The sequence below is a fragment of the Watersipora subatra genome, chromosome 8, assembly GCF_963576615.1.
Source record: "Watersipora subatra chromosome 8, tzWatSuba1.1, whole genome shotgun sequence".
In the NCBI taxonomy this organism is placed as follows: Eukaryota; Metazoa; Bryozoa; class Gymnolaemata; order Cheilostomatida; family Watersiporidae; genus Watersipora; species Watersipora subatra.
Window position 1 is genome coordinate 747,874 of NC_088715.1, and position 27,804 is coordinate 775,677.

Below are 27,804 nucleotides of genomic sequence, written 5' to 3' on the forward strand. Positions count from 1 at the left end.
GTCTCTTGTGTAGGCTTCCTGTTACATTGTGCTGTTCCCTTCCCAGTTACTCGCTTATTCTGGCAGTTATAGTGTCGTGCCAGGTAGGTTAGTGGTTGGTTCCAGTTTCAGCATCCCATTACTTCTGTTAGAGAAGACTTAGTACATGTCATGTCCAATAGAAAACAAGAGTAAGAAAAGTTTTGATTCTTTTAGAACTTTTTCACTTCAAAGAATCTCCCTGGTTTTAATTTTAAATTTTCATCTTGTGTATTAAAATATATTACCGTAGAACCTGTAACTGAACGACATGGCACTCTATTTTTCAACCCTTCTTTACAGTGGGGATCAATTGGAGGCAGCATTCAAATAGAGGCGGACATTGTATTTTTTGTATGATTCATCAGAATCCTCGAAAGATAAATTTAGCCCTATTACGGTCGAAGCGAAACATAAATATTATCACTATTAAACATATTCGTATCGTTTACATTAATAACAATTTTTTTATTGTTAGCGATTAATTATCAATACAGTTTTTTGGGCCCTTTTCTACTGATCACTGATATTATGGGTTCATAAAGGTCAAAGTGACAGTCAAATAGAGGTGGTATTCAAATGTAGGTAGCGTTCAGAGGTTTTACGGTATATCAGATTTGAATTGTTATAGGGAGAGTGTTATTTTAGGATATCAACATACTTTTATGTATTACTAGTCAAAGCATCTAGAGATGTTAACAAAATGATTCCTCACTAATTTTTGTCTCCTTTTTAATATCTTCTGGTTCATCATCAGAAATAGAGCCATACCTCAACATACGAGCCTAATGAGTTCTGGAACATAGCTCCCATTTCAATTCTCATATCTCAAAACAATTTTTCTTATGTATTTAATAAATAGGAATTAATTGGTTCCTTCCAGTAGAATAAAGAAGCTAAAGTGGGTATTACAATGGAAATGTGTTTTTTCATTGGTCTAATTCTCTACCTGCAGTCACAAAGTAACAAGTACATATCTAATGGTTATGGTCTACAATAAAACAACATGTTTATATGCAGTACTGTATAGAGTTGTCACCTTCGAGACAGATGGTAGAGGCTAGCGGTGGTTCAGGAAATACTTGACTACAACTAATTATGAACACTACACTTTTGTCTACGCAACAGTAAATAAACTTTACATTTAACTTAAATTAATTTAGCTGACTACGCATATAATTGAGAATAAGTTTTTATTTTACATTAAGCTTATTATACATTATACATTACGCATACAATTATAAATAAATTTTTTATTTAAAAGTAAACCTTTTCGAATTTTGTCTTAGTTTTCCTTTTTTATCTTTTTCGATTAAGATAATTTTGCTTCACTTTTCGACTCTTCATTACTTTCGCTCATAACTAGCCTTCTTTATCATTTTTATCCGCCGAGAAAAAATGAGCGATGCTGTTCTCGTAAGCATTGAAACTGTCTCGTATGCTAGTATCTCTAATTTGTCTCATATCTCAAGGCATGTATTGGCTCAGAATTCATCTCGTATCTCAAATTTCTTACCAGTTGGAACGCTCTTTTGTCGAGGCATACAGTGTTTCTATTGTTCGTTTTACAAAGGAAAAGAGGGGATGTTCACATGAAATCAATATTGCTATTTAAGAATATTTTTGTACTATAATATATTACTAAATATATTACAAAAATACTGTCATCACTGGCAGGTTTCATTGCTGATTTTTTAACCTAGTTTGACAATGAGTGTTAGATAACCTAATTTCTGTGGTGATTGTCACAAAAGGAAGAGGTGAGGGTCAGCATATAGTAGCTCTGTGAGATTTTGAAGTTTTGCTTACAAGCTATATTATGTGACAGACAATCTGGTGAATGCCAGCCGGTCACATTGCTTGAATGTTCTCTTCATTTCCATTCACTGATTTAAATTAGCTCAATTTGGGTGGTCTCTTCTTGTGTGGCAATAGCTACAAACTGTCAGTTTGAGTTCAACAATAGAGGATAGTAGGTGGGCCTTGAGTGTGATACAGAGGGCTGGAGTTCAACTCTATGGTGAGACTCTCAGTAAGACATAATAGTAACAAGTAATAATAGTACTTATCATAGTAATAATAGTCTTTTATAGTACTTTATAGCTATTAACTATAACTAGTAATTTATTAATAATAATTTGTTTATAGCTCTGTTTCTTTTAATTTCTATACAGATAGAGAAGTGGTATCACATGTTTTAATTCCGTCCCGCATCACACCTGTATTATTTATTAACGATTTTGTGTGTTTATATGGAATTCTTATGTAAGGCGCATCATGACGAGTAACAATCATGCTAATTCTTCCAGGACAGTTCCATCTTATTTTACAATTTCAGGTCAACTTAATAAAAAGTTTGATATCATCAAGAATTTTATTACTCTTCGATAACTATCTGAGGATTATATACGCCCAACCAAAGGTTGACAATGTACGCTCACTATACATGGGGATTATACTGTACTTTGCTCGAATAAAACTATGTCATCTGCGGAGGAACTTTGGCTGTATGACAGATCAAGTTGACTTGGAGGGTATGTCATATGATATTTGGTTTATAATTTAGAATTGTTTACTACTAAAATTACTGTGAAACCTCTATTTGAATGACATTGCATTCTATTTTTAACCTTTCCCCTATTTATAATAGCTGTCAAATAGATAGTGGTGTTGTATTTTACAAATAGCTCGTCTGAATTTTTAAAGCTAAGTTTCACCCTTTGTCAGGCGAAGTGAATGTCTTAACCCTTAATGTCATTAACTCTTTTGAAAGCAATAAATCTGCTAACTTGTTGATGATCTCTAAATAACAAACTTGGGAAGCCGAGTAATATCTCTACTAGTTGATATCTATTGCTTGCAATTAACCCGCGATGGTGCGTAAAGCAGGTGATTCTGTTGCCCTGCCTTGAAATTTGTTAGTGCTTCGAATTTTTTATTTTGTTATAAGTTTGGAGGTATAATATCATGCTATACTATATTTAACATAGTTGCATACAAGCTCATTGCATTCATCGATATGTTTGCTACAGTTTGCAGTCAAAACTGACAGGATACCCGCAATGATGCTATTAAATAATATATGCTATAAATCTGGAACTTTACAAGCTTTATAGTAATAATTTATCAGATGTTACAAGCGTAAACATTCGCAAACAAGTGACAAACAAACCATACTTACTACCTGCAGAAACAAAAATTAAGATTTTTGAAACTGAATATTTGCTCGTTAGCTTCGCCAATTGTGTTCTGATTGTTGCATTCGATAGAACAAACATCTTCTGGCTATTCAATACCTTTCATAATGTTTTCTGATCTCAACTCTTCTTCTGCGCCGCTGAACTAAGTGATATTAACGTTCAAACAACTTTTTGAGCAGAGCGAGACAACTACGCGTTGCATTTCGCGCAAATGATAAACCTATAGCGGCATCGCTAAGCACAACTTTTAGACTAAAACTAGTCACTCACATACCATCATAAATGTAAACCGTGTTTTACATACATCAAAGTATCAATACCGTGTCAAACCAACGATCTACTTTTAGCAGGGCAGTATCCACCTATTTGAAAATGGTACTGCAGGAAAAGTCTAAGAGAGGTACCGAACGCCCTCTCAGCTGGGGGAGGGGGTCTGGGGATCCTCTTCCGGAAAGATTTTTAGTATGTATAACTAGTCAAAATGGCACAAATCTAGCACACTTGGCTCCTGATGGGCACATGTTCTAACAGCAATTTTTTATAAATATATAACTGTTTATTGAGATTGTCTTTAACAACGCTTATTAAAAATATAATGTGAATGAGAGCTGCAAAAGGGGTTGGCCACTGCTAGCATGAGGTAGAATTATCACCGGGTACAATGCTGAATGGTGTAGAAGACGAGTAGTCTCCTATGAAATAATTTATTTAAATAATATTTTAGAGTTGAATTGTAAAATTAATAGAGCACCATGTTAAAAATAATGCACTTATACTATAGTCTATAATACTGAGCAAGTAGTAGTAGATTTAAGTTTGAGCTATCAAATAATATTTGATCAAATAATATTTTATTTTACCGTTTGGAAAGTCAAGCCGATGTTGACTGGTATTTTCAGCTTTTATTCTTTTCCAAGGAGGCGCGATTTCTTTAGCACAAAGCAACGCCTTTCGGGTAATCGTTTCATATCTTAATTTATCAACTAATATCTTGTTGATGATATTTAAAATTTACTAGCATTCATATCCTTTGTTTAACGTTACGAGACGGCAGCTTAATAAACGTCTACCGAAAGCGACATAAATGCCGTTTCCCCACGCAACCGATAAACGACCTTTTGGTAATTTCGCCAGCCAAAGTGTTAAAATCAAGCAAAAATGACATGAATTCCATGACAGGATTTTTATCTTCACAAAATGGTACTACCATGGCAGTAGCTGCAGTATAGGAGGATACGGCCCTGACGATTAGTCTAATACAGATATTATTCATCTTTACTGTGTTGCTTTGAAAGCTAATTATAATCGTTTGTTATTAATGGAACCGAGTCATTATTACTACAATTTGGAGAACAATTTTTTACTTGCTATTATGGGTTTGTAAAGTTAAAAAAATGTCGAAGTGATGTTCAAATGGAGGTAACGTTCATTTATAGGTTTTACAGTAAGTTAAAAAAATTGAAAAGAATTTATCTAGTGCTTTTTGATTGCAGATGCTAGTACCAAACTTTGTCTTTATAAAAGTTGTAAAAATACTTAAATCGTGTTCACTCACTGCTAACTTGCCTTGTCACATGATAAACTGACCAAAGATAAAATATCTAATTTTATTGGTTTAAGCTGGCGTACCTTATCACAATTATGACCACATTTTGCAATGAGCAGACAAATCCTTATTTCAAACAAAACTTCATGTGTCTTTGAAAAGCGTAACAAGCTTTCAAGCATCCTTGACTTCAATGTTGTTAATTATCTGCCCTTAAACTAAGTGTTTGGTATTTGGGAATTTATCTGAGAAACAGTAGCCTTAATTTGTAGACCTTGACTAGTACCTGCCTCTAGCTATATTAATATGTGTGACATTGGCTAGCAAGTGTCTATAAGTTATGCACTGTTGTTGCTAGCTGAGTGTGAGTGGCTGATATGCTGGGATATTTAACATACATGTACTTACTTGAGTCTTTAAATATTTACATTATTTATTTACAGTTTGTGATTGATTATTACTAAAATGTAATATAAAACATTGTACTCAGTACTTACATGTTAATCAAAGACGGATATTTATCTTGAGTTCTATTTAATTGTAGCAACACGGATTGTATAAAGGTTCATTTTATAAAATTTCCTATTCGTCACATTACTGCCAGTGGTCACAATGTTAATATTTATAGTGCCCGAGGCCATTCTGTTACTAGTAAAAGTAACATAATGTTTGTTATTTTATTATATGAAATTAAGCAGATAAACTTCAATTTAAATTATAAACAGAAAGTTAAACTAACCAATTACAATGCTGTAGAACCAGCCAATCATGAAGCTGCAGTAACAATTACCTCCTGTTCCTTTATTCAATATCTGGTAAATTCATCATGAATCACTTTTTGAGTAACTCTTATTCAGCTCAGCCAATCAGGAGACAGATAACATTATTATAACCAGCTACAAGCTATAAAGAAGCCTGTAGTAGTCAGAGCAGGTGACAAACAGAATAACAACAGGTAAGTATAACTTATATATTATGTTAGCATCTGTTGATATTGTACTTACTGGGAATAATAGAGTAGATGAGGAGAGACACTGAGTCGGTGTGATTATAATATAACTCTGACCTCCTGAGACTATCACTCTCTACTCTGAGGAGACTCATAGAGTCTGTCATGTAGTGAGGTTAAGTTAAGGTCAGGAGGCTCTGGTCTCATTCCTCTGTCATAATCAGACCAGCAAATACTTCCTACTGCAGATATTACATGTTTCTCAGCTCTGCCAGAGTCTGACATCCCTGGACTCCTTTTTATACTCTGTAAATATCCAGGGTTCACCTGCAGCCACTCTGTTATGGTTGGCAGCTTTCCAACTCTGCAGTCGAGTCACATTTTGTACCCATTTCTCTATCATATTTTACTGTATGCAGCAGCTAATAGAGTGCAGTACATATGTTACAGTTAAACATGGAAGGACTGTTGAAGGAGTACGTGAGAGAGAGAAAGATGGAGATTAGTGCTTTGAGGGCAGCCTTAGAGACAGTCCAACCAGCTGAGCTGCTGAGGCTACTGATTACTATCAAGTATGACTCAGACTCAGCTGTTATGATAGCTGCAGACGGAGCCCACACAGAAATCTGTCGTCTGCTTCTCTCACCAATCAGAAGAACAGCAGACGAGTTGCTCTGGATGAAGAGGGATGGATATACAGCACTACACCTTGCTGTAAGGAGGGGAGACAACAGTGAGTGTGTAGAGTTGCTGATAGACACAGTGAGTGATGAGAGGAAGTACGAGTTTGTATCTGAGAAGACTGTACAGGGTAACACAGCTATAGCACTGGCTGCAGAGTATGGAAGGAGCAAGTGTCTAGAGTCTCTCCTCTACAACTTCTCCTCACTACAGAGAGACTCCCTATTAAACATACAGAATAACTACCTCGACACTCCACTACACCATGCAGCATACAGTGGAGAGACAACTGCTCTGAAGGTCATGTTAGGATCCGTGTCTCTAGTGACTGTCTCTTCACTCCTCAACACAAAGAATAGATACAAAAGGACTCCGTTGGAGGAAGCTGAGTTTATGGGAAAGAAGGAGTCATCAGAGCTGTTAAAGAGATGGCAGCTGAAGTCAGTATTAGAAGGTAGGATTATTATACAGTGTGATACCAGCTACTCACTTAAACTGTTCTACTGCTAAACTCTTCAGTCTCAGCAACTTTCTACTGAAAATCTAAACTAAATGCTAGTAATTCATTCATTGTATACATTTACTGTTGAACCCTGGGACATACCCTGGATAATTGCATCTCTATTTTCCTGTAAACTCACTGAGTCTTGCATAGACAGAATGCTGCTTGTCTCCAGCCTCCAGCTGTACAGTTTATAGTCTGAGTATTTATATTAATATTAATATTCAAAACTGGTAGGATTGAAGTGATGTTAGCAGCTCTTTAATTATCAACTCCTTGTGGCAGACTCAGTAGCTTGACTCTTGTGTTCCACACTATTTTTCAGCAGTTTTTGATGGAAGGTAGAAAGTATTACAACCATATTTTACACTGCTGTAGATTATCCACAGCATTTTAATTGTTCCTAACATAACATGACTCTATCCTTTGTCATGTTTAGTAGTAGACTGAATGACAGACTAAAGTACATATTGTAGCAGCCTTTTGTTTTAATATTCAGGCTTTAAATCTATAACAATACCAATCTTTGATATAAAGATTAAAATTAGATTAACTATTTCTTATTTTATAAACTGTAAGACAATGTGTGGTTCCATTTTCTATGGCAGTTGATAGCAGGAACAGCTAATATGGTGCTGAGTTCTGTTAGAGTTTCATTATTACTGGTGCTTAAACAATTTTTGCCTGATATTGAGTCAGGCTGCCCTTTTCAGCCTGCATAAATATCTGCCAGCCATATAGCCGGGCTCATCAAGACAATTCTTTATGCTTGCAGCTTGAGTCTGAATTTTGTTGAGCATATCTGTCAGGCCGGCCTGCCTCTGCTAGTAGGCTCCTGCCTCTGTGCCTGCCTTCCTCTACACCCATTTGCCTCTACAACCCTCTGCTTTTACACCCCTCTGTCTCTACACCCTTCATGTGTCTCTAGGCTCTATGTACTATTCACAGGTTCTTTTTTATTATATTGAAGCATTGGATGACGCTAGACAACAGATAAAAACACTGCAAGAAAAAAATGACCAAAGACTTACCGCTCTACAGAGACAAACTGAACAGCAGGCAGGAGGTAACTTCCTATGTAAATGTCTTGCTAGTCCAATGTTAGTATATTACTGAGGAAGAGAAGTCAGTGGTGATAGACTAGTGAGTCATTCCTTCAAGCTGGTGTTTAGATATGAGACATTACGCTTCTTTATTATCAGACCATCCTTGCTTCCTCTTCTATGGCAGGTGTATTAGGAACAAATAGTATGATGTTGAATTTTGGCTGAATTTCTTATTTGTTGGTGCTGGTTGGAGGAATTCTTACAAAATAACATCAAAATTTATTTTTACCAGGTTCATTCAACCTCTCTTCCATTAACAACTGAAGATGTAAAATCATGTGTTATTTTTATTCATACCACATATCAGATATTGTGGTATGTTTGGCTAGGCTGGCAATAACTACAAAGTTTTATAACTTTTTAAAAAATTTCATTCTTGAGCGCGAATGGCTTTTGCGCGTGAAACACTCAGTACTACTACAATGCATCTAGTGGCCAGTCGCTATCCAGTCAGGGATATAAGCTTACTTTTGAATTAGAGAGAGTGTATTGAAACTTCATCAAGTGACCAGCCTGCCGGAATGCATAGGTGTGCGGCGTTGAAGAATTTAACACAATATTAATGATACTATGATTATTGTATGTAGTGATAGACTAGTGAGTCATTCCTTCCAGCTGAGGTTAGAGGTTAAACATTACACTCCTTTTTATGAATAGCTAATCATCTATGCAGCAGTTTTTGATGGAAAGTAGAAAGTATTACAACCATATTTTACACTGCTGTAGATTATCCACAGCATTTCAATTGTTCCCAACATAACATGACTCTATCCTCTGTCATGTTTAGTAGTAAACTGAATGACAGACTAAAGTACATATTGAAGCAGCTTCTTGCTTTAATATTCAGGCTTTAAATCTATAACAATAATAATCTTTGATCTAAAGGACATGTCATGTTTTGCTTGGCAGGCAATAACTACAATATTTTACAACTATCTTAAACAGTGTTTGCCTGATATTGAGTTAAGTCAATAGCTTACTGAGTACTCGGCTTGGTCATGCTCACCTCACTCTACCTGCCTGCACCTGCTTGTGTCTAGCTGTTTGCCTATGTCTGTCTATGCTGAGGCTGCTTAGATAATTTCTTCCAGACAACATCAAATTTAAATTTACTAGATGCGTGTAACCTTAATTTGAATTCCAATAAAACTGGTAGATGTGAAATGAGCTTTTTTATCTTATAAGCTTTTATTCAAGCCACATTCATACACATCAGATACTGTCTCTTGTTTGGCTTGGTAGGCAACAACTAAACACGTTTACAGCTATTTTTCGGTATACCAAACAGTGTACCAAACTCTTGTTGATCAAATGATTGTCTAGCGACCCGCCTGCAGGAAGGCACAAATGCATGTATGCAGTAGGTGTCACTTCTCAAAAAGCTCAAGCAAATAGGTAGCCTTTGGTTTGCTGAGCGACTCCACGACTACTAATATTGCAACTCTCGTCTCTTAAAGCAAGCGGGAAGTGTAGCAGCCTGCCTGCCAGCCTCTCTGCTTGCCAGTGTGCTTGCTTACCAGCCACACCTGCTGGCACCTGCTATTTCTGTGTCTACCTTGCTGTGTCCAATGCTTGCTTGACTTGACTGTGCTTGCCTGCCAGTCAGTTCGCTTGCCAGCTTAGCTGAGTCAGTTGAGTTGACAACGATTGCTCACTTTTGCCTCCTAGTAGACAATGGTTAAATGTTCAAGTCACTAAATAGACGAATTGATATTCCTACCTGCAAGCAAGCCTGCTCACTTTCACCGAGTCTACAAATGATCACACGCTATGCTGCCAAGTTCACAATGATCACACATTTTAGTTCAAAGTCGACCATGATTGTGTGTTTTTTTGTGCTGAGTGTTTGACTTGATTGCACTAATATAGAGTTTGTCTGCCAACAGGCCGCCCCTGTCAGCCAGCCTGCAGAAATATATGCGGGCCATATAGCCGGGCTGATCAAGACAATCTTTAAGCTTGCAGCTTGAGTCTGAATTTTGCTGAGCATATCTACCAGGCCGGCCTGCCTCTGCTCGCAGGCTCCTGCCTCTGTGCCTGCCTGCCTGCCTCTGCACCCCTCTTTCTATACACCCCTTTGCTTCTACACCCCTCCGCCTTTACACTTCTGGAATCGCCTGTGTCTCTACGGCTCTATGTACTATCCACATATTCTTTTTTATTATATTGTAGCATTGGAAGACGCTAAGCAACAGATAAAAACACTGCAAGAGAGACATGACCAGAAACTTTCCGCTCTACAGAGAGAAAGTGACCAGAAACATTCCGCTCTACGGAGAGAAAGTGACCAGAAACATTCCGCTCTACGGAGAGATAACCAGCAGAAAGTCTCTGCTCTACAGGAAAAAACTGAACAGCAGGCAGGAGGTAATTTCCTATGTTAATGTCTTACTAGTCCATTATTAGTATAGTACTGAGGACGAGAAGTCAGTGAGGATAGACTAGTGAGTCATTCCTTAAAGCTGGTGTTTAGATATGAAACATTACACTTCTTTACTATGAGACAATATTTGTTATCTCTTCTATGGCAGGTGGATTAGGAACAGCTGGTATGATGTTGTATTTTGGATGAATTTCTTGTTTACTGTTGCTGGTTTGAGGAATTCTTACAAAATAACATCAAAATTTATTTCTACTAGATACATTCAACCTATCTTCCATTAACACTTGTAGATATGAAATGATGTTTTAGTTTTATTCATACCACACATTACATATTGTGGTATGTTTGGCTTGGCTGGCAATAACTACAAAGTTTTATAACTTTTTAAAAAATTTAATTCTTGAGCGCGAATGACTTTTGCGCGTGAAACACTCAGTACTACTACAATGCATCTAGTGGCTAGTCGCTATTCACCCAGGGAAATAAGCTTACTTTTGAATTAGAGAGAGTGTATTGAAACCTCATCAAGTGACCAGCCTGCCGGAATGCATAGGTGTGCATGTTCACAAATGTTTTGCCTTGCAAGAAGCTCGATCAAACTTGCAGCGTTTAGCTAGCTGAGCAGTCAAGCTATTATTAGTAGTACGCTGGCCTCGGCTCCTACAAAAAGCACCTATCAGCCTGTTTGCCCCACCTACTTGGCAGTCAGCCAGCCAACCTGTCACAAGCCTGCGTGAGTCCATGAAGCTCATGCGCTTTTGATTTAAAGTAAAGGCCGATTGCGCAATTTCACTGCTGAGTACATGACTCAATCTCACTCCACATAATCTGCCTGCCTACTTGTGTGCAAGATCGCCAGCCTCTATGCTACTATATACAATGCACGTAGAGTATATTTACAGAACAGCTCAAGACTGAGTTCGGCCACCCACATCTGCCAGACTAGCTTGTTTCTGTCTCTGGGAACTTGCCTTTGCCTCTAGGCACTTGCCTATGTGATCCACTCACTGCCTCTGTGCTTCTACATAGTCCCTGCTTCTACACCCCTCAGTCTCTGCGCTACCATTTACATTCCTGCTTTCATGCCCATTCATTCAGTTCCTTCTGTAATTAACAATGCATATAAAAGCCTTGTTAGCAGGTAAATTTTCTAATGTGGCTAAGGCGCATCTACTCACCAATGTATTCAGCACACGCTGTCATTGTCAAATGTGAGCAGTGGAAGTTTTGAATATCTATCAGCAAGTTTTTTTCACTCTGTTGCAGCTCTGGATGACGCTAGACAACGAATTACAACCCTGCAAATAGAAAGTGACCAGAAAGTATCAGCTCTACAAATAGAAAGTGACCAGAAAGTATCAGCTCTACAAATAGAAAGCGACCAGAAAGTATCAGCTCTACAGAGACAAACTCAGCAGCAGGCAGAAGGTAACTTTCTATGTTATTATTTCACTAGTCTAATGTTAGTACATTTCTGAGGAAGAGAAGTCAGTTTCTTTTGTAATTGGCTATGCATGTCAGAGTTGGCAGATCTATTTACATCCAAGCACAAATATAAGCAGTAACAGTGTGGCACATGTAACAAATGGTTTTTCACGCTCACTTTTATAGCATTGGTTGAGGCTAGACAGCAAGTTACAACGCTGCTGCGGGAGGACAGTGAGAGGATGTCGTCATTATTACGGGAAGAGGCTAGACAACGGAGAGCAGGTACTTTTATTTCTTATAAGCCCTATAAGACTATCTATTCTCCACCTCATATCTTGACTATCTAGCATCACCCAATGCTAGTAACCTATAAAATACCTACTAGTATATTTTATACTAGCTGTGGTATTGCTCTGATGGTTTGATTCTATAAGGCTGTGGTTGATCAATCATGGCTCACTCCTGGTAACTTTATGTAGATATGTTGATGCTGCTTGAGTTACGTAGGGTGTGAGAGTTTACTATGTAAGTTCATGGTGTTAAATCAAAATGGCGGCAGTTTAACTTTTACACTGCCTTTAGCATGTTGATAGAGATTTGTCATTGTTATCTCCCGGCTCTTCAGTAAAAGTAACCCTCGTTTATATATTACTTATAATGAGAAATATCTGTTTATTCAGATTTGGCTGCTACTCAGCAGAGGCTGGAACGATTCGCTGTGTACCTACAGACTCCAGGTGATACACATTTGTCAGGCAATCAATGTCACCACCCGGATAGTTAAAAGCGTGGCAGCTGAGACTGACAATCTACCCAGACAGACACTAAAGATGCCGAGTGACCTACGTTTTAGCCCAACCAGCCAATGAGCAATGACAAGAGAAATGACCAGCCAGCCCTCAAACCAGAGGGAAGACTTATAGTAAATAAGGACACGCGAGCCCCACTAGACCCACCACATTGTCAAAGTGATCACATGATCTTGTTCTCTGCATTGTAATACATCCTGCTTGTATTTTATTATTCTTGGTTAAATATACTTATTCTTTCAACCTTGTCTCTTCATCCATATGCAATGCTCAGTTAGACTTTCTTTAACAACCACAATATATAACTAAATCTCTTCTTTTAAAATTCATAACTTTGCTATATGAAGCAGCAATAAAGTCACTTTGATGAACATGAAAACTTATGGGTAATTTCATGAAAAAGTCCACCAGATTAAAATTTACTGTTTGTATAATATACAAAGAGCTGACGGCTGTCTCGCTTCCATTAATTGAGTTGAAAGGTGCTCCTTCCTGTCGCCATGATCTGGTAGAATTATTGACACAAATGGCAGAGATAAAATATATAATTCTCAGGATCTCTTGGCAACAGCCGGCATTATGGAGGTTGCAATGCTCGGATAAGACAATCATTGACGTGGATTGTATACATAAGGAGTCTAAATGTCGAGAGTTTTGTTTATTAAGTGATAAGATATCAGGGGGCATTGTAGTTGTAGTTAGCATGTGATCTAGTTTATCAGAGCTCTGATGCCAGCCATAACTAGTCACCTGCCTGGTTCACATACATCAGCTACATGTTATGGTTGTCACTTTGTATAACACCAGATGAGGAATAAACATTCCTATAACAAAGTTCATAAAAAGAGAAAAGAATCCAACTGACGTTTGAGCTCTTAGCTAAGCAATTCAAGCTGATTGGTACAGAAAAATTGAATTCACAACTGAAATTGGTTTGTTATGAATATTGTCTAAGCCATATTGTGCAACAGGTAAAATGCATTCGCTCAACAGGATTTTTACGCCTGATGCACCTTAATAGACTAAATCACCTTCCGTAATAAATAGAATGATATTTGCTAGCACAGTGGCATATATTCTGTCAATAAACAGTCTTTAAACAATGTATAACACAGATCAAAGGTTAGCATAGATGATTGAGATATCTAGCAAGTACATACAAGTTGTCTTCATGCTACAGACTTGTTCTACATTGGTTGGGAGTTACGACCTCGTGTTTTAGATGGAAAATTGTGAAGTGGTAGCATTATGACAGAAGACCTGTGGTAAATGCAAATGGTAAATGAAAAGAGAAATATAATGAATTTACTCAAAGAATAAGTACAAATACATCACATCTACCACAATGTACTCTGCAGTAGTCTAACATTTGTTTACATGCTTTCATACAAGCAAAGGTTGACTTGATAAAAAAATTGATATATTATTTAAAATTCAGGGAACTGGTTAAAAGTTTACACATACTATTAAAAGCCAATAGAGAACAGAGAGAGACCAGGTGATGTAGGGCATCACAATGTACATAATCTATACATATACAACACAGTAACCTATTACCAAATACAATGTTTATCAACAAAGACTCCGAGGGAAGTTTATTTAACTATGGTAGCACTTCATGGCAGGATCTTCAGAGGGTAACACTGTTGCTAAGGAAAGACAACTTACGTGGCAAAATAAATCTGATATGAAAATACTAATAACAAAATGGTTAATCATGAAAATAGACCAACAAGGAAAAATAATAAAAATGAAATAAAGCTAGAGGAGCCAAGTAAGGGCTCTGATAAAAAAGGTACGGTAGATGCTCCTATAAGAGGAGTTCCAGACAACTTAAAGAATTTATGTGAAGTTTTTGCGTTGTACTACATAAAAAAATTTTATAATTCAAAGAGTCAAGCGGATGTGTTTTCAATTTCAACTTAAATGTTAACATATATTTTAGCATTCGCGAGAAAAAGGATGACATGGGTGAAGCGTTACATCTATTATATTTACAACTTCCAAGACATTCTAGTTCATCGTGATAGATTGTCAGATGTATCGACAAAAATGGTAATAAGTACCTGCAGAATTATTTATAAATACTGAATATCGATAGAATGGTGCAAATGTTACAGTGTCGGTCAAACAATCTGAATGTCACGAGTTGGAGTATCGTCAAAAGTTATCTGTTATCCTAACCATGACCCCTGAATACAGATAGACGACAAACAGGCAGTACCTATTATACTATTAAAAATATTTTGTTGTTTCGGTCTATTGTAGATATATAAATTATTTGTTATTAGTTTTACTTTGCAGAATAGACTTTGTTGCTTAAAAAAGATAGACAAATCATTATTAATGAATAACAAAGATGTGCGTTTCCCATGAACTCCCTATAAAATTACGCCAGCCTTGGTTCATAAAACCAGTAAGATTTAGCGGTTAAATAAAGAAAAGTTCTTTATGCAAACTAATAATACAGCAGTTACGGTTCAGCTTACCAATTAGAAGAGGTAAGTATAGTTTTTCCTTTTTGTATGGCCAAAAGGTGAGTTTGAAAGAATATTGGAGTAGATTAGCCAATTTACCTGTATTTCACTTCCTTATAAATCCCTACATTGTAAACCTTCCTGGAACATATGATTTAAAATGTAGAAGCACGTACTGTACTTTGAAGTATGACGACTGTTTTAAACAAAGAACTATTGTTAGCCTGAGGTGGCTAACCTAATCCAATACAATCCTCTGTCACCAGAGACCCGGTCCTCTCATGAAGATGTGGTGAAGATGCTGAAAAGGCCGAAGGAAGCACACACAACTCTCTGAGAGGAGCAGATGACCATCTGACAAGGGGATCAAAAAAAGGCTCCCCTATTTGCACCGGAAGAATGAATCTGGCTTCTGAATGAAAGAAAAAACGAAAAAATGAGGGGACAACCTCAAATTTAAAGTAAAGTTTGTAGGGCCTTTCCAAATAAAAAAGGCATGGTGAAACCATAATTGCGTAGTAGAACAGCGGGGCTAGTTCTTGGTGCAGAATGAAAGCAAGCTGAAACCATTCCATGTTTGTCTGGACAAGCTTGGACAGGCACCAGCCACTATAGAACCAAGAAAAGGCCCCAACATGCAAGGGGCACGGGGCTAGGAGCCAGGAGGAAAAAGTACAGCTTGAGATGGAAAAGCGACGATCAGAGACTTACACTTTCCCTGCATTCAGTAAAGAACTGGAAGACACGCTGCAGGAGATCCGAAGGAGCCAGGAACTGGAAAAATGACTGTAACAAGAACAAATTCCAGGAGAGCCAGCTGCGCCCGTGAGTCTGGCACCATTCTAGCTTCCTGGTCGCTAGCAAAAACACCTGGAGTCGGTAAGTACAACTCCCAGCCGCAAAATATTTTTCCCAAACAGGTTTACCCATGGCAGTTAAATCTTGGCTCCTGATTGGTTCAGATCGCATGAACTGCGCTTACTCATGCATTGAAGATATTGTAATCATGATAATTGATGCGCAAGCATATTCACACACAGGAATACATTGAGCTTGTCTCGACATTGTAAGATTTGTTCACTGGTAAATTCTTGAAGATTGCTACATAAAATATGTTATGTATGACTACAGGTACCATGAACTACCACATTATTTATAATATATTTATGTCTGTTTTGTGCCGTCGATCAAAGACAAATTGTCGAATTACCATTCGAGCGTGGACGTACGTGGTACACACAATGCCGATTAACGATTTTTGCTACATCACATACAACTTTATAAGTAAAGTATTGGTATTATTAACCTATTAGTAATACCTTTAGAGCTCATAACATGAATATTCATTATGCATGTATCTGTAAACCAATAAGGAGCCAAAATTTTACTGCCATAAGTAAACCTGATTGAGCAAAAAATGTTGCTCACCGGCCAACTAGAAATGCTCTGCAACCTGAACGTTATGGAAAGTTAGAGAGGTCAGCCATGGTGAGAGCCAATGAAGAGCACAACAAGCACAGCGCTGCCGCAGCCCAAGTGAGGGGGAGTGCTGATGACAAGAATGACATAACACCTCTTGTTTTTAAAATATAAAAAAAATGTATATTGTCTGGTCTGGGTAGCACACAGCGGCACTAAAACAGCAAAAACCTAAATAATGTCACAAAATGATGAGGGTATTAATACTTTTGGTCATGAATACATTTGGTATAGTTACTGGTACAGTGAAACCTCGATTCTGAACATAGTCCATTTCAGAAGGTTGTTCAAAAACCGAGTTGTTTGAGATCCAAAACAACTTTTCCCCTTAGAATTAATGCACGTAAATTTTAATCTGTTCCAAGTCAAGAAAACCATTTCAGTAAAGTATTTTTAATGTTTCACACCGTAAACTGTACATTGCATACTACAAATAAAAACCGGCAGATATACATCGTGTTTAATTTTCATGAAATATTGATTATCATGATGAAAAAAGAAAACAAAAAGTAAACAGTTTGTATGTTTAAAAAACATTGAAAACCTTAAAGGTTTAGATGCAATAACAAACATTGTAGAAATTGATAAGGAAACGGCAAAAAATGCAACAAATCAATTACATCAAAAATTGCGTACAAAAGAAAACATAAATAAACAGCAATGACCCGTTTATTTTGCATATTTGAAGGAAAATCCTTCTGCAAAACAATTTAGCGTAATTTGACTGTCTCTCTTGAAAAAATGTCCTCCGTAGAAGAGGCATATCATTCAGGGTGGCTCCTTCCATTCTGTAAATAATTTATGAAACAAAACTGAGGCTATTGAGGCTTTGGCTACGAGTGCATCATTTGTTATAAGTTACAAGATGTTGTCTCATACCCAGTTATATATAATCTGGTTCTTTTTCAATTTAAATAAAACTTGAGGGATTTTTCATGAGTTCCATGGTTTCATGAGTTTTTTTTCATAAGTTCTTTCAGATTAAAATTGACCGTTTTTGTTAAATACATAGACCTGACTGCTGTCACATATCCGTTAAATGGGTTAACAGCTGCTCCTTCCCGTCGCTAAGATAAAGTAGAATTGTTGATGCAAATGGTAGAGATAAAATATATTATTCTCAGGATATCTTGGCAACAGCCGGCATTATGGGTGTTGTAATGCTCTGATAAGACAGTCATTGACGTGGATTGTATACATTAGGAGTCTAAATGTCGAGAGTTTTATTTATTAAGTGATAAGATATCAGGGGGCGTTGTAGTTGTAGTTAGCATGTGATTCATTTTATCAGAGCTTTGATGCCAGCCATGACTAGTCACCTGCCTGGTTCAGACACTACAGTCACCTGTTATGGTCGCTACTATATATAATACCAGATGAGGAACAAACAATTCTTACAGCAAAGCTCATAAAAGGAAGAGGAAACCAATTGCCCTTTTGGCTTTGCATTTGCTTCAAGCTGTTTGGTACAAAAATAATAAATTCACAAACTGGAATTGGTTTGTTATGAATATAATTCCAAACCATATTGTGCAACAGGTAAAGTGCATTCATTCAACAGGACGATTTCGGCTGACGCACCATGATAGATCAGACATAGAATTATAGTTGCTAAAACCGTGTCATTTATTCTGTCAATAAGCACTGTAAACAATGTATAACACAGCACAAAGGTCAGCATATATGATTGGTATATCTGGCAAGTACATACAAGTTGTCCTCCCTTGACATGCTTGTGTTACAATGGTTTGGAGTTACGGCTTCGTGTTTAATAAATTTAAAATTTTAAAGTGGTAAAATTGTGACAGAAGACCTATGGTAAATACAAATGGTAAATGGAAAGAAAAATACAATGAATGTCTATAAAGAATGAGTAAAATCACATCACATATGCCACAATGTGCTCTGCAGTAGGCTATCATTTGTTTACATGCTTTTGTACATGTGAAGGGTGAATGAAAAAGAACAAGTTGGAATTTAAAATTTAATTTACTTGTTAAAAGTTTACACCTAATATTAACAGCCAATAGAGATTAGAGAAAGAGAAAATGTGAAAAAGTACATCACAGTGTACATATCCTATACTTATGCAATACAGTAGCCTTCTACCAAATACAATGTTTATCAACAGAGACTCAAAGGAGAGTTGATTTAACTATGATAGCGCTTCATGACGGTATCTTCAGAGTGTAATGCTGTTGCAAAGGGAAGACAACTTCTATAGCGAAATGACTGATTTAAAAGTGCTAATAACAAAAGGGTTTATCATGAAACTAGACCAACAAGGAAAAATAATAAAAATGAAATAAAGCTGGAGGAACCAAATAAGGGCTCTGATATTAAAGGTACAGTACATGCTCCTATATTGTAAGTTCCAGATAATGTGAAGAGGTTATGTGAAGTTTTTTGCGTGGTACTACATCAAAAATTCTTTATAATGTAAAATGCCAAGTCGAGTGAGTTTTCAATTTTAACTTGAATGTTAACTTATTTTGTTGCATTTGCTAGAAAAATAATAACACGTGTCAAGCGTTACATATATGATATTTACAACTTCCATAACATTCTAGTTCATCGTGATAGATCGTCAGATGTATCGACAAAAATACGAATAAATAACTGCACAATTGTTTATAAATACTGAATATCGATAGAATGGTGCAGGTTTTACAGTGTCGGTCAAACAATTTGAATGTCACGAGTTGGAGTATCATCAAAAGTTCTCTGTTATCTTAACCTTGACCCCTGCATACAGATAGACGACAAACAGGTAGTATCTCTTTCTATAGTAAAAATATTATGTTGTTTTGCTTCATTGGATATGAAATAATTATTATTACTTTTGATTTGAAGAATAGACTTTGCTGTTTAGAAAAAATAAGCAAGTCTATGTAAATGAATGACGACGATGTGCGTTTCCTATCAACTTCTTATAGATTGCTGCAACGGTGGTCTATAAAACCAGTGATATTTATTAGTGAAAAGAGAAAAATATGTAATGCAAACTAATAATACAGCAGTTATGATACAGCCTGCAAACAAAAAATGTTCAGTCAAGTTTTGCCATTTTGTATGGCTAGGGTGAGTTTTAAAAGATCTTTGAATGGTTTAGCCCATTTATATGTATTTCACTGTTCTTATAACGTAAAATCCTTAAAACGTAAATGTTCCTGAAACAGATTAACAGATTATCTACGTTGTGGAAGCAAGTAATGTGTTTTGCAGTATCAAGATCACATAAAACAGGTAAATACTATTCGTCTGTGACAGTGAATCCAATCCAGTACAATCCTCCACCACCAGAGACTAAAGGACCGAAAGTCTCCACCCCTGACAAAAGGACCGAAAGAAACCTCCCCCTATATGCACCGAGAGACCGAGTCTAACTTCCTAATAGAAGGTGAGGAGACAAACCCAAATTGCAGGCAAAATATTTTTCCTACTGATTATTTTCTGTGTAGGGGCGCATACTGTACTTTGAAGTATCACGACCGCGTTAAACAAGGAACTACTATTAGTCTGAGACAGTTAATCCAATCCAGTACAATCCTCCACCACCAGAGACTCAGACCCCATATGAAGATGTGGTAAGATGTTGAGATTGCCTTACCAGGATTGATCATCTTAGAGCAACACTTTTTGAAGGCAACAGGTGCCTGAAAAAAATGGCCAGGACCTGGATCACACAAAAAGACTACGGAGGACCCAGTTTTGTTCGATTTAAGGCTAGACCTGAGCGATGGGTTCTCAAAAGTGAAATAAAAGCGTCTTGTTCTGAAGGCAAAAGGAAAGCCCTTGAACAAAAAGGTAACAAGAAAAATGCCTGTGTTCGCTTGACTGGTCACCAAGATTGGGAGTACCCAGATCGGGAGTACCTGGATTGGGAGCATCCGGATTAGGAGTACCAAAATAGGGAGCACTTGGAACCCCCTAGGCGTAGCATTGCTGCAGGTTTTAAAAAAGCACACTATTTTTCTAGAAGAGAACACGCCAGAAGTACAAAAACAGGTCAAAAAAGGTGCCCTAGCACGAAAAGTAAAACCAAAGCGGCATGTGTGCCTAAAAGAAAGTAATTACGGCAGACATGGGCAGAGTGAGCTAGCTGATATAGCGACTTCCAAACACACTAATAATATAGAGGCTGCCATCCAGGAGGATGGTATCACATGTTGAGTCTGTCAGCTCAACTAAAATGCTCCATTAGGATGCTCCTCAAACTCAGTTGGTCACAAACAACCCTATCACTTAAAAACAAGAGGGACAATCCGAGGACAAAGTGCACAAGAAACAGTTGCTACCCGGCATATTTACTCACTTGGGCAGCTGGCGCATTTTAGAACCGAAGCAGGAATTCACTCCTGGAAAAATAATTTCCACCACGAGTTTCGAAACAGCTATGGACAGGAAGTTGTAATAGCCCCTATTCTACCCATCTAGCTATTTTATCCCATATACAGGTCGCGGAACGGGAGCTTTCATGAAAAACCACAAAAAGATAAACAGGTGTTGGCAAGAATAAGGTCAGCACGGCCTCTTGTTAGTTTTATAAGCGTTTAGGCGAATTTCACTGGGGTTTTACCCATAAATGAATGCATACATAAACAGCACAAACTATATATTGGGCAGTTGTGTTTGTAGCCTTGTATAACTATTAGACATGTCTCCTTATCAAGATTGCCCGAGGTCTCGCAGACGCCATTATCTATTCCAAGAAAACTAAGTTTATGTCAGCTTAGCAAGGTCTTTGCCAGTTTGACACAAGTTGACGCGGTTCTTACCAGAATCAATAGTAAGAGGTGGTAATGAACCGGGAGCAACTTTGAAGGTAGTTGCACCAGATCATTACACGTACTCGAGTTGAATAGCTAATTTTTATCAGCATAAATGTCAGACAAGACAACACACTTTTTGCCATTTTTGTGCTAGTTTTTTTAATCCTTCAGCATGAAATTTTGTAAATTGCCTATGTAATAATTTGCTCACAGAAGCTATGACCTCATTGTGAGTTATCATTCTTTTGGTGGAAAATAAGGCCACAAATTGCAAGCCTCTTTTCTTGTTATTCATGTCTTTTCTCACTTGGTAGAAACTGGCACAGCAAACTGTAGTGGATGCAGCGCATAGAACAACACATTGAAACTGGCAAAACAAACTGAAACATATAAACTGCACTGAAATAACACGCTGAAACAGCAAATTAAAACTGGGAAGACAAAATGAAACTAACAAGATAAATTGAAAATACAATATAAAAAACGACGAGGTGTTTTATTCAACTAATATCTTTGATGGCCTTGCATGGTTATTTAGGGTGATGGAATGAAAGTGGGATGACTCCAACAGCATCCTGATTTCACATACTGGTGAATTTCTAGTTAATGGGTGAGCCTTTGTTCATATTTTGGTGTCCACAAGGTAGCTATGTTTTTAACTGTCTAGGAGTTGCTAAAATGTATGTTACTGTTGCAGCAACATCTATGTACTATATTCTGTCAATTCCTTTTTGTTACGGTAGTCCACATTACCTGTTAGTCAAATGAGCGAAACATGCTATATTCAGACTGACAATGGTTGCAGGTACTCTATAGCTGCCTTAGTTTCAGCAAGAAACTTTCAATTGCTAACAATCCTGCAGAGGTGAATTTAGAGCTCAGCCAGAGACAAGAGAACATGCTTGGGTGGTCTTTACATTGACCTAGCTCTATCTATGTCAGAGAAACGACAGCGTTAATAAATTAGAGTGAAGTCACAAGTTAAGGAATTCCTTTCACTGTATACTAAACAAGCCTCAAGCTATTACCTTCAGTCAGCCTAATGGATCGTGTAAAAACTAACTGAAGGATTTTTGGCAATCGGGACTAACTTCTAAAGGTTGACTTGCAACAAAATTCACAATAAAGTTATTTCGTATCAAAAGATTGACCATGTCTTACTCTGCTGCGTTGAAGGTGACAAATATGCTGAAATGTGATTACAAGCTTTTAAAAGCTACAAAATGAACAGTTATCGCAGCCATCACGAAAACGCTGTAGATTGGAATCCATTTCAAATGGGGCGTAACTGAACATGATGGCTTCTGTTTACACTTTCATGCAAACTCGTTCGTTGAAATATTTTCACAAATATACTTCACGCATTTAATAAAACCATGTCTGTTGTCCTTACCCGTCTTTTTTGCCACCATCGTAATCGAAAATTTTTTAACACCTAACGTAAAAAATCTAATTTTTCTACCTCAACTCGAAGGAGTGCATATCATTCTCTGAAGAACATGAGAGGCCTGTTGGCCACCTGCGATAGTAAAAATTGCTGCAGAAACTGTTCGTGCGCTATTTGACAGAAAGTATGGGTCACATGATCAGATTACGACTAGATGATTAGACCAGGCTGAAAAGATACTGTAAAGTAGCGAGCATTTATATTTGATACGGGCTTTTGGGTAGAACCTCAAGTACTTGTCATAAACTAGTGCTACGAGAGTTTTATATTGAGCCTTTTATTGGCCTTTAATTTCACGTGATAATATCACATGTCAAAACAATAACCAAAATGTAGGAGTACGTCAGCCAAATAAAGAGATTTCAAAACTACTGCGTTTTCGTGATGTCTGCAATTAACTGTTCGTTTTCAAGCTTTTAAGAGTTTGTGATCGCATTTCGACACATTTTACATCTACAACACAGCAGACTAAGACATTGTGAACCTTTTGATACCAAATAACTGTAATGTGAATTTGGTTGCGAGTAAACCTCTGAGTGGTGTTTCATTATCTTACATTAAAAACGATTACATAACAGCCATACATATACCTTAGAATAGAACTAGTCAAGCTGCATCATCAATATTCATTGTATGTAATTGTTACACAGCAGGTAAAATGGAAAGCGAAAGGTCTGTTGCAGGAGCAGACAAATCCATAAGTTATCTAAAGAGGAAGCTGCTATCGCTGACACAGTAGGCCCCTTGAACATGTTTGACTGAGCTGAAGATTGCTGTGCCTGCTAGGTTGATGAATCAAACTTTCTTAGACTTTATTCTGTGTTCATAGTTGGCCAGGTACTCCCCGTTGACGTATATCTGTAACATGATTTAACGTAGATATTTGTGTTTCCAAGGCTATAACAGCGGATATAACCAATTATGCCTTTTTACATACATTTAAGACACTATCAACCCACCAATTCACATATTAAAACTTGATTCTACTCTCACCTCATAACCATCATCTCCCACATTGAACTGAACATAGAACTGTCTGCCAGGGTAAAAGGCCTCTGAGAGAGGATAAATCTCCTCATCTTCCCAATCTCCATTATTCAGAGTGTTGAGTACAATTTCACCTGCAGAGAGCTTTGCAATATTAGGACACGAACATGCAGCAAGCTGCGCTTCCTAATGAAGGTGATAGAACCCTGTATATCTGGCCACACCTCCCAATGGTAATTGAACACTGTATATCAGGGCCACACCTCCCAATGGCGAAAGGATTCTGTATACCAGGCTATTACTTTTTGCTATCACGAATCATTGTTTCACACATTTTTATCATTTCATCTAGCTATAACATTTGCTTAAAATTCTCTTTAGTATTTTTAGCTAGTATATTAGATTTATGATTATAATTTACGTTCATTTCTCACTTGTAGAAAGTGAGGAACATTGATTGATCAATGCTCATCTTCAACTCCAAGAAACAAAGCTTCAAATTGTTGGCTTTGTGTATTTATGCTTTTGTTAAACATTTATTCATTTTGAAAATTACACTCGCAATTTATCTAACTCTCAAATTGAAAGCTTTCAGTAGATATGCAATAGAACGACAGAGATATAAATGACATTTGTTTTATTGTTACATGATGTTCATGTGGTTTACTAGGGAGCAGTTGTGTCGGTCTGGAAACTGCCATACATGGGAAAGAGAGACACGAATGTGGGCTGCACAAACCATAATATGTTTTGTTTGAGTTTGCAGCAGTAGATTAATTTGTCCTATTATATGATACTAGCTGCATTACCCGTCTACAGGAGCAGATTCACGGGCAGCATAAGGTTTATTGAGAGTTGGCTTTCATACCGTAAAACAACTCCAAATATGCAGTTACATCTCCCTCTCTCCATCTCTCCCTCTTTCCTCTCTCTCCCTCTCTCTCCCTCCCTCCCTCTTCTCTCCCTCTCTCCTCCTCGCTCTCCCTCTCTCTCCTTCTCTCCCTCTTTCCCCTCTTTCCGTCTCTCCCCTCTCTCTCCTCTCCCTCTCTCCCCTCTCTCTCTCACCCTCTCTCTCCCCCCTCTCCTCCTCGCTCTCCCTCTTTCCCTTCTCTCCCACTCTCCGTCTTTCCCCTCTCTCTCCCTCCCCGTCTTCCCCCTCTCTCTCCCTCCCTCTTTCTCTCTCTCTCCCCTCTCCCTCCCTCTTCCCCCTCGCCCTCTCTCTCCCCTTCTCTCCCCCTCTCTCTCCCTTCTCTCCCCCCTTTCTCTCTCTCCCTCTTTCTCTCTCCCCCCTCTCCTCCTCGCTCTCCCTCTCTCTCCCCTTTTCTCCCTCTCTCTCTCTCTTTCTCCCCTCTCTCTCTCCCTTTCTCCCCTCTCTCCCTTTCAATCCCTCTCGCTCTCCCCCCTCTCCTCCTCGCTCCCTCTTTCCCCTCTCTCACTCTTCCCCCTCTCCCTCTCTCTCTCCCCCCTCTCCTCCTCGCTCTCCCTCTCTCTCTCCCCCCTTCTCTACCTCTCTTTCTCTCCCCCCTTTCCTCCTCGCTCTCTCTCTCCCCCTTTCTCTTTCTCTCCCTCTCTCTCTCCCTTAGTTCAACGCAACACATGCAGATAGACAACATTTTTGGTTTTTCTGTCGGGCGTATGAAGAAACAGTTTTCGGCGTGTGCCTTCTTTTGAGCAGGCGACGCATAGCTAGTCATGGCTGATGCAGGGTGACAGTAAGTCGATAGCAGCTGCTCTCTTTCTTTTCACAATAGCGTATCGCAACCCTCGGAGTACTCGTAGAAGTTATGTAATAGTAAGTTACAGTAGGCCTACTCGTAGCTGGAAAAAAATTAGTAACTCGGCTGCTGAAGGAAATGAACATGACCCACTATCACGAACAGCGGCAAAGTCAACGTTATTAAGTAGTGGAGATATCAATCAATTTATCTTTGTATAAGCTATCCTGCATTACTTATTAGAAGTCATCCTCTCATGTAAATTTTCTTTTAACTTTTACACAAATAATCTCAAACTAAATATGAATTGTTCACTACTATCTTGCATTCAGGATTCTTCTACAGTTTCCGTTTTATTGGATAATATGCCTGCAAAGAGAGGCTTTTTGTTATTTTGTTGTCAGCAAAATAAAAGATTACTAACTAACTAACAATCGAATCGAAAAAAAAGACCGCCATATACGGCAATTTATTTATACTGCTCATATTTGGGAGTTATCGGTGACTCAATATATCGAGAAGACAACTCGTACTATTAGCATATCAGTATTTATCGTCCATCTCTACGATGAATAGCGGGTTACGTATTATAATAGAGGCGTGTACTAACCGGAGATTCTCGTTAATGCGCCCTAGCGGTGAAAAAACCACAGAATAGACACGCCCTTATATAAAAGTAGCGGCTAATAGTCGGAAAAGTACGGTACTCTATAAAGCGAACAGACAGATACACAGACAACGATTGCCGTTTATATAGTAAATGAAACTGAATGGCCACAAATTGTATGGATGGTTTAATAAAAACTATATGCTGCAGCGATAATTGCAGTTGTTTTCGCCTAGACCTGCACGATGTTTCGGTTTGATCCGGTGGTTGCGGTTAGTTTATATTAAATCGAGCTGAATGTTTTATTTTCTGACATCGGACAAAACCGAAAACACCGGTTAACCGGTGAGAGTTTGAGGTGCGGTTTCGGTTTCCATATCGATAATTAATAGCGATAATTGCAGTTGGTTTCGCCATATATTCAAACATAATTTTCTCCAAGATGGCGGCATGCTTATTTTCACCATGTTTCCATGGTGCGCAGTACTGCGAAGCAGCCCCCTCCGAAGTCGAGGGGATTGTACGTTTCCATGCTGCGCAGTGGTTTTCAGCAAATACCGCAAATTAGCCAGATAAGAAAAATTGTATAAATCGAATCGCCTGATGGAGAAATAGAATCGATCACGGATACCGAACGTCATAAACGGTCTTTTTATGATTCTGTCGTCATTATACTTTTATTTACAATACACATTCACAAGGTTTTACAAACCTTAACACACTTTTTACATTGTAATATATTTTTAATATTTAATATTCAATATTTTTAAGTATTTTCAAGTAATATAGTATTTAAACGTTAATTTAGGACTTGCCACCTATTTTTTGAAAAGTGTTGGCATCGATAACAAAGTCCAGGAAAGTAATCACTTCATCATCTTCGTGGATGCAGACCATAATTAAATTTAGGTGAAAGAAGATCGGAAGAATAGTAAAAAACAAGATTAACAGGACAACCTCTGTACTAGTTTATGGTCCTCGAAGAATCCGTCTCCACGGCATGAGAGCTATGCGCAGCCACTGCGCCGTCGCTGTTTCCTTGCTGCGAATTTGAACTGGCTTAGCACTGATCAGTGTGCAGTGATTTCAGTGCGAAGACGCCGTTTCCATGATTCGGAGATAGCGCAACTCCAAAGCACTGAGCATCATGGAAACATAGTGTTTGCTTAGTAGCTAGTTTCCCATGTGAGACATGCATAATAATGTATCTGTAGCTAGATTTAAAATTTTATTTTAGCCAACATGAGCAAATGCAAAATAAAATTTAAGCCAATAGAGCCGCTAGTAGGAGCCAATAGTAGGACTAGACTTTTATGGCAATAGACAATGTGAATATGAGAGATAGAGACAGGTTGTACTACTCGTTACATCATTTTGGGCAAGTCCGGGCATGTTTTGTGGCCTGAGCGTTCTTACTGTGATCAACCTTTTTCGATTTTAATCTTCAAATATCTTGACAATGACATTGCACAACACAACAAACAACATATCAACTGATAGACAAAAAAATGCTTTCTTTTAAATATCAACTCAAGTTCAACTTTGATAGGACCCTGTATATCATGCCACACCTCCTGAAGGTGATAGGACCATCTACATGTATGCAAGACGACATTTTTACCTTGGTCCCATCTTGGATTAAAGTGCAGAGGAATGTCTGTGTGTTTCTCTTCCTCATCAGAACTTGATGACGATTCG

General features: G+C 37.8%; 1 protein-coding gene across 1 annotated transcript in view; it reads left to right on the forward strand.

Annotated features, from left to right (window-relative positions):
- The window catches only part of LOC137401912 (nestin-like), a 1,051,237-nt gene that overhangs the window by 671,497 nt on the left and 351,936 nt on the right, over positions 1–27,804 (forward strand). Inside the window, exons 6-7 of the mRNA XM_068088387.1 lie at positions 10,175–10,369; positions 11,652–11,813. Of these exons, the coding sequence (XP_067944488.1) occupies positions 10,175–10,369; positions 11,652–11,813 (357 nt within the window). The remainder of the gene's footprint in view (positions 1–10,174; positions 10,370–11,651; positions 11,814–27,804) is intronic.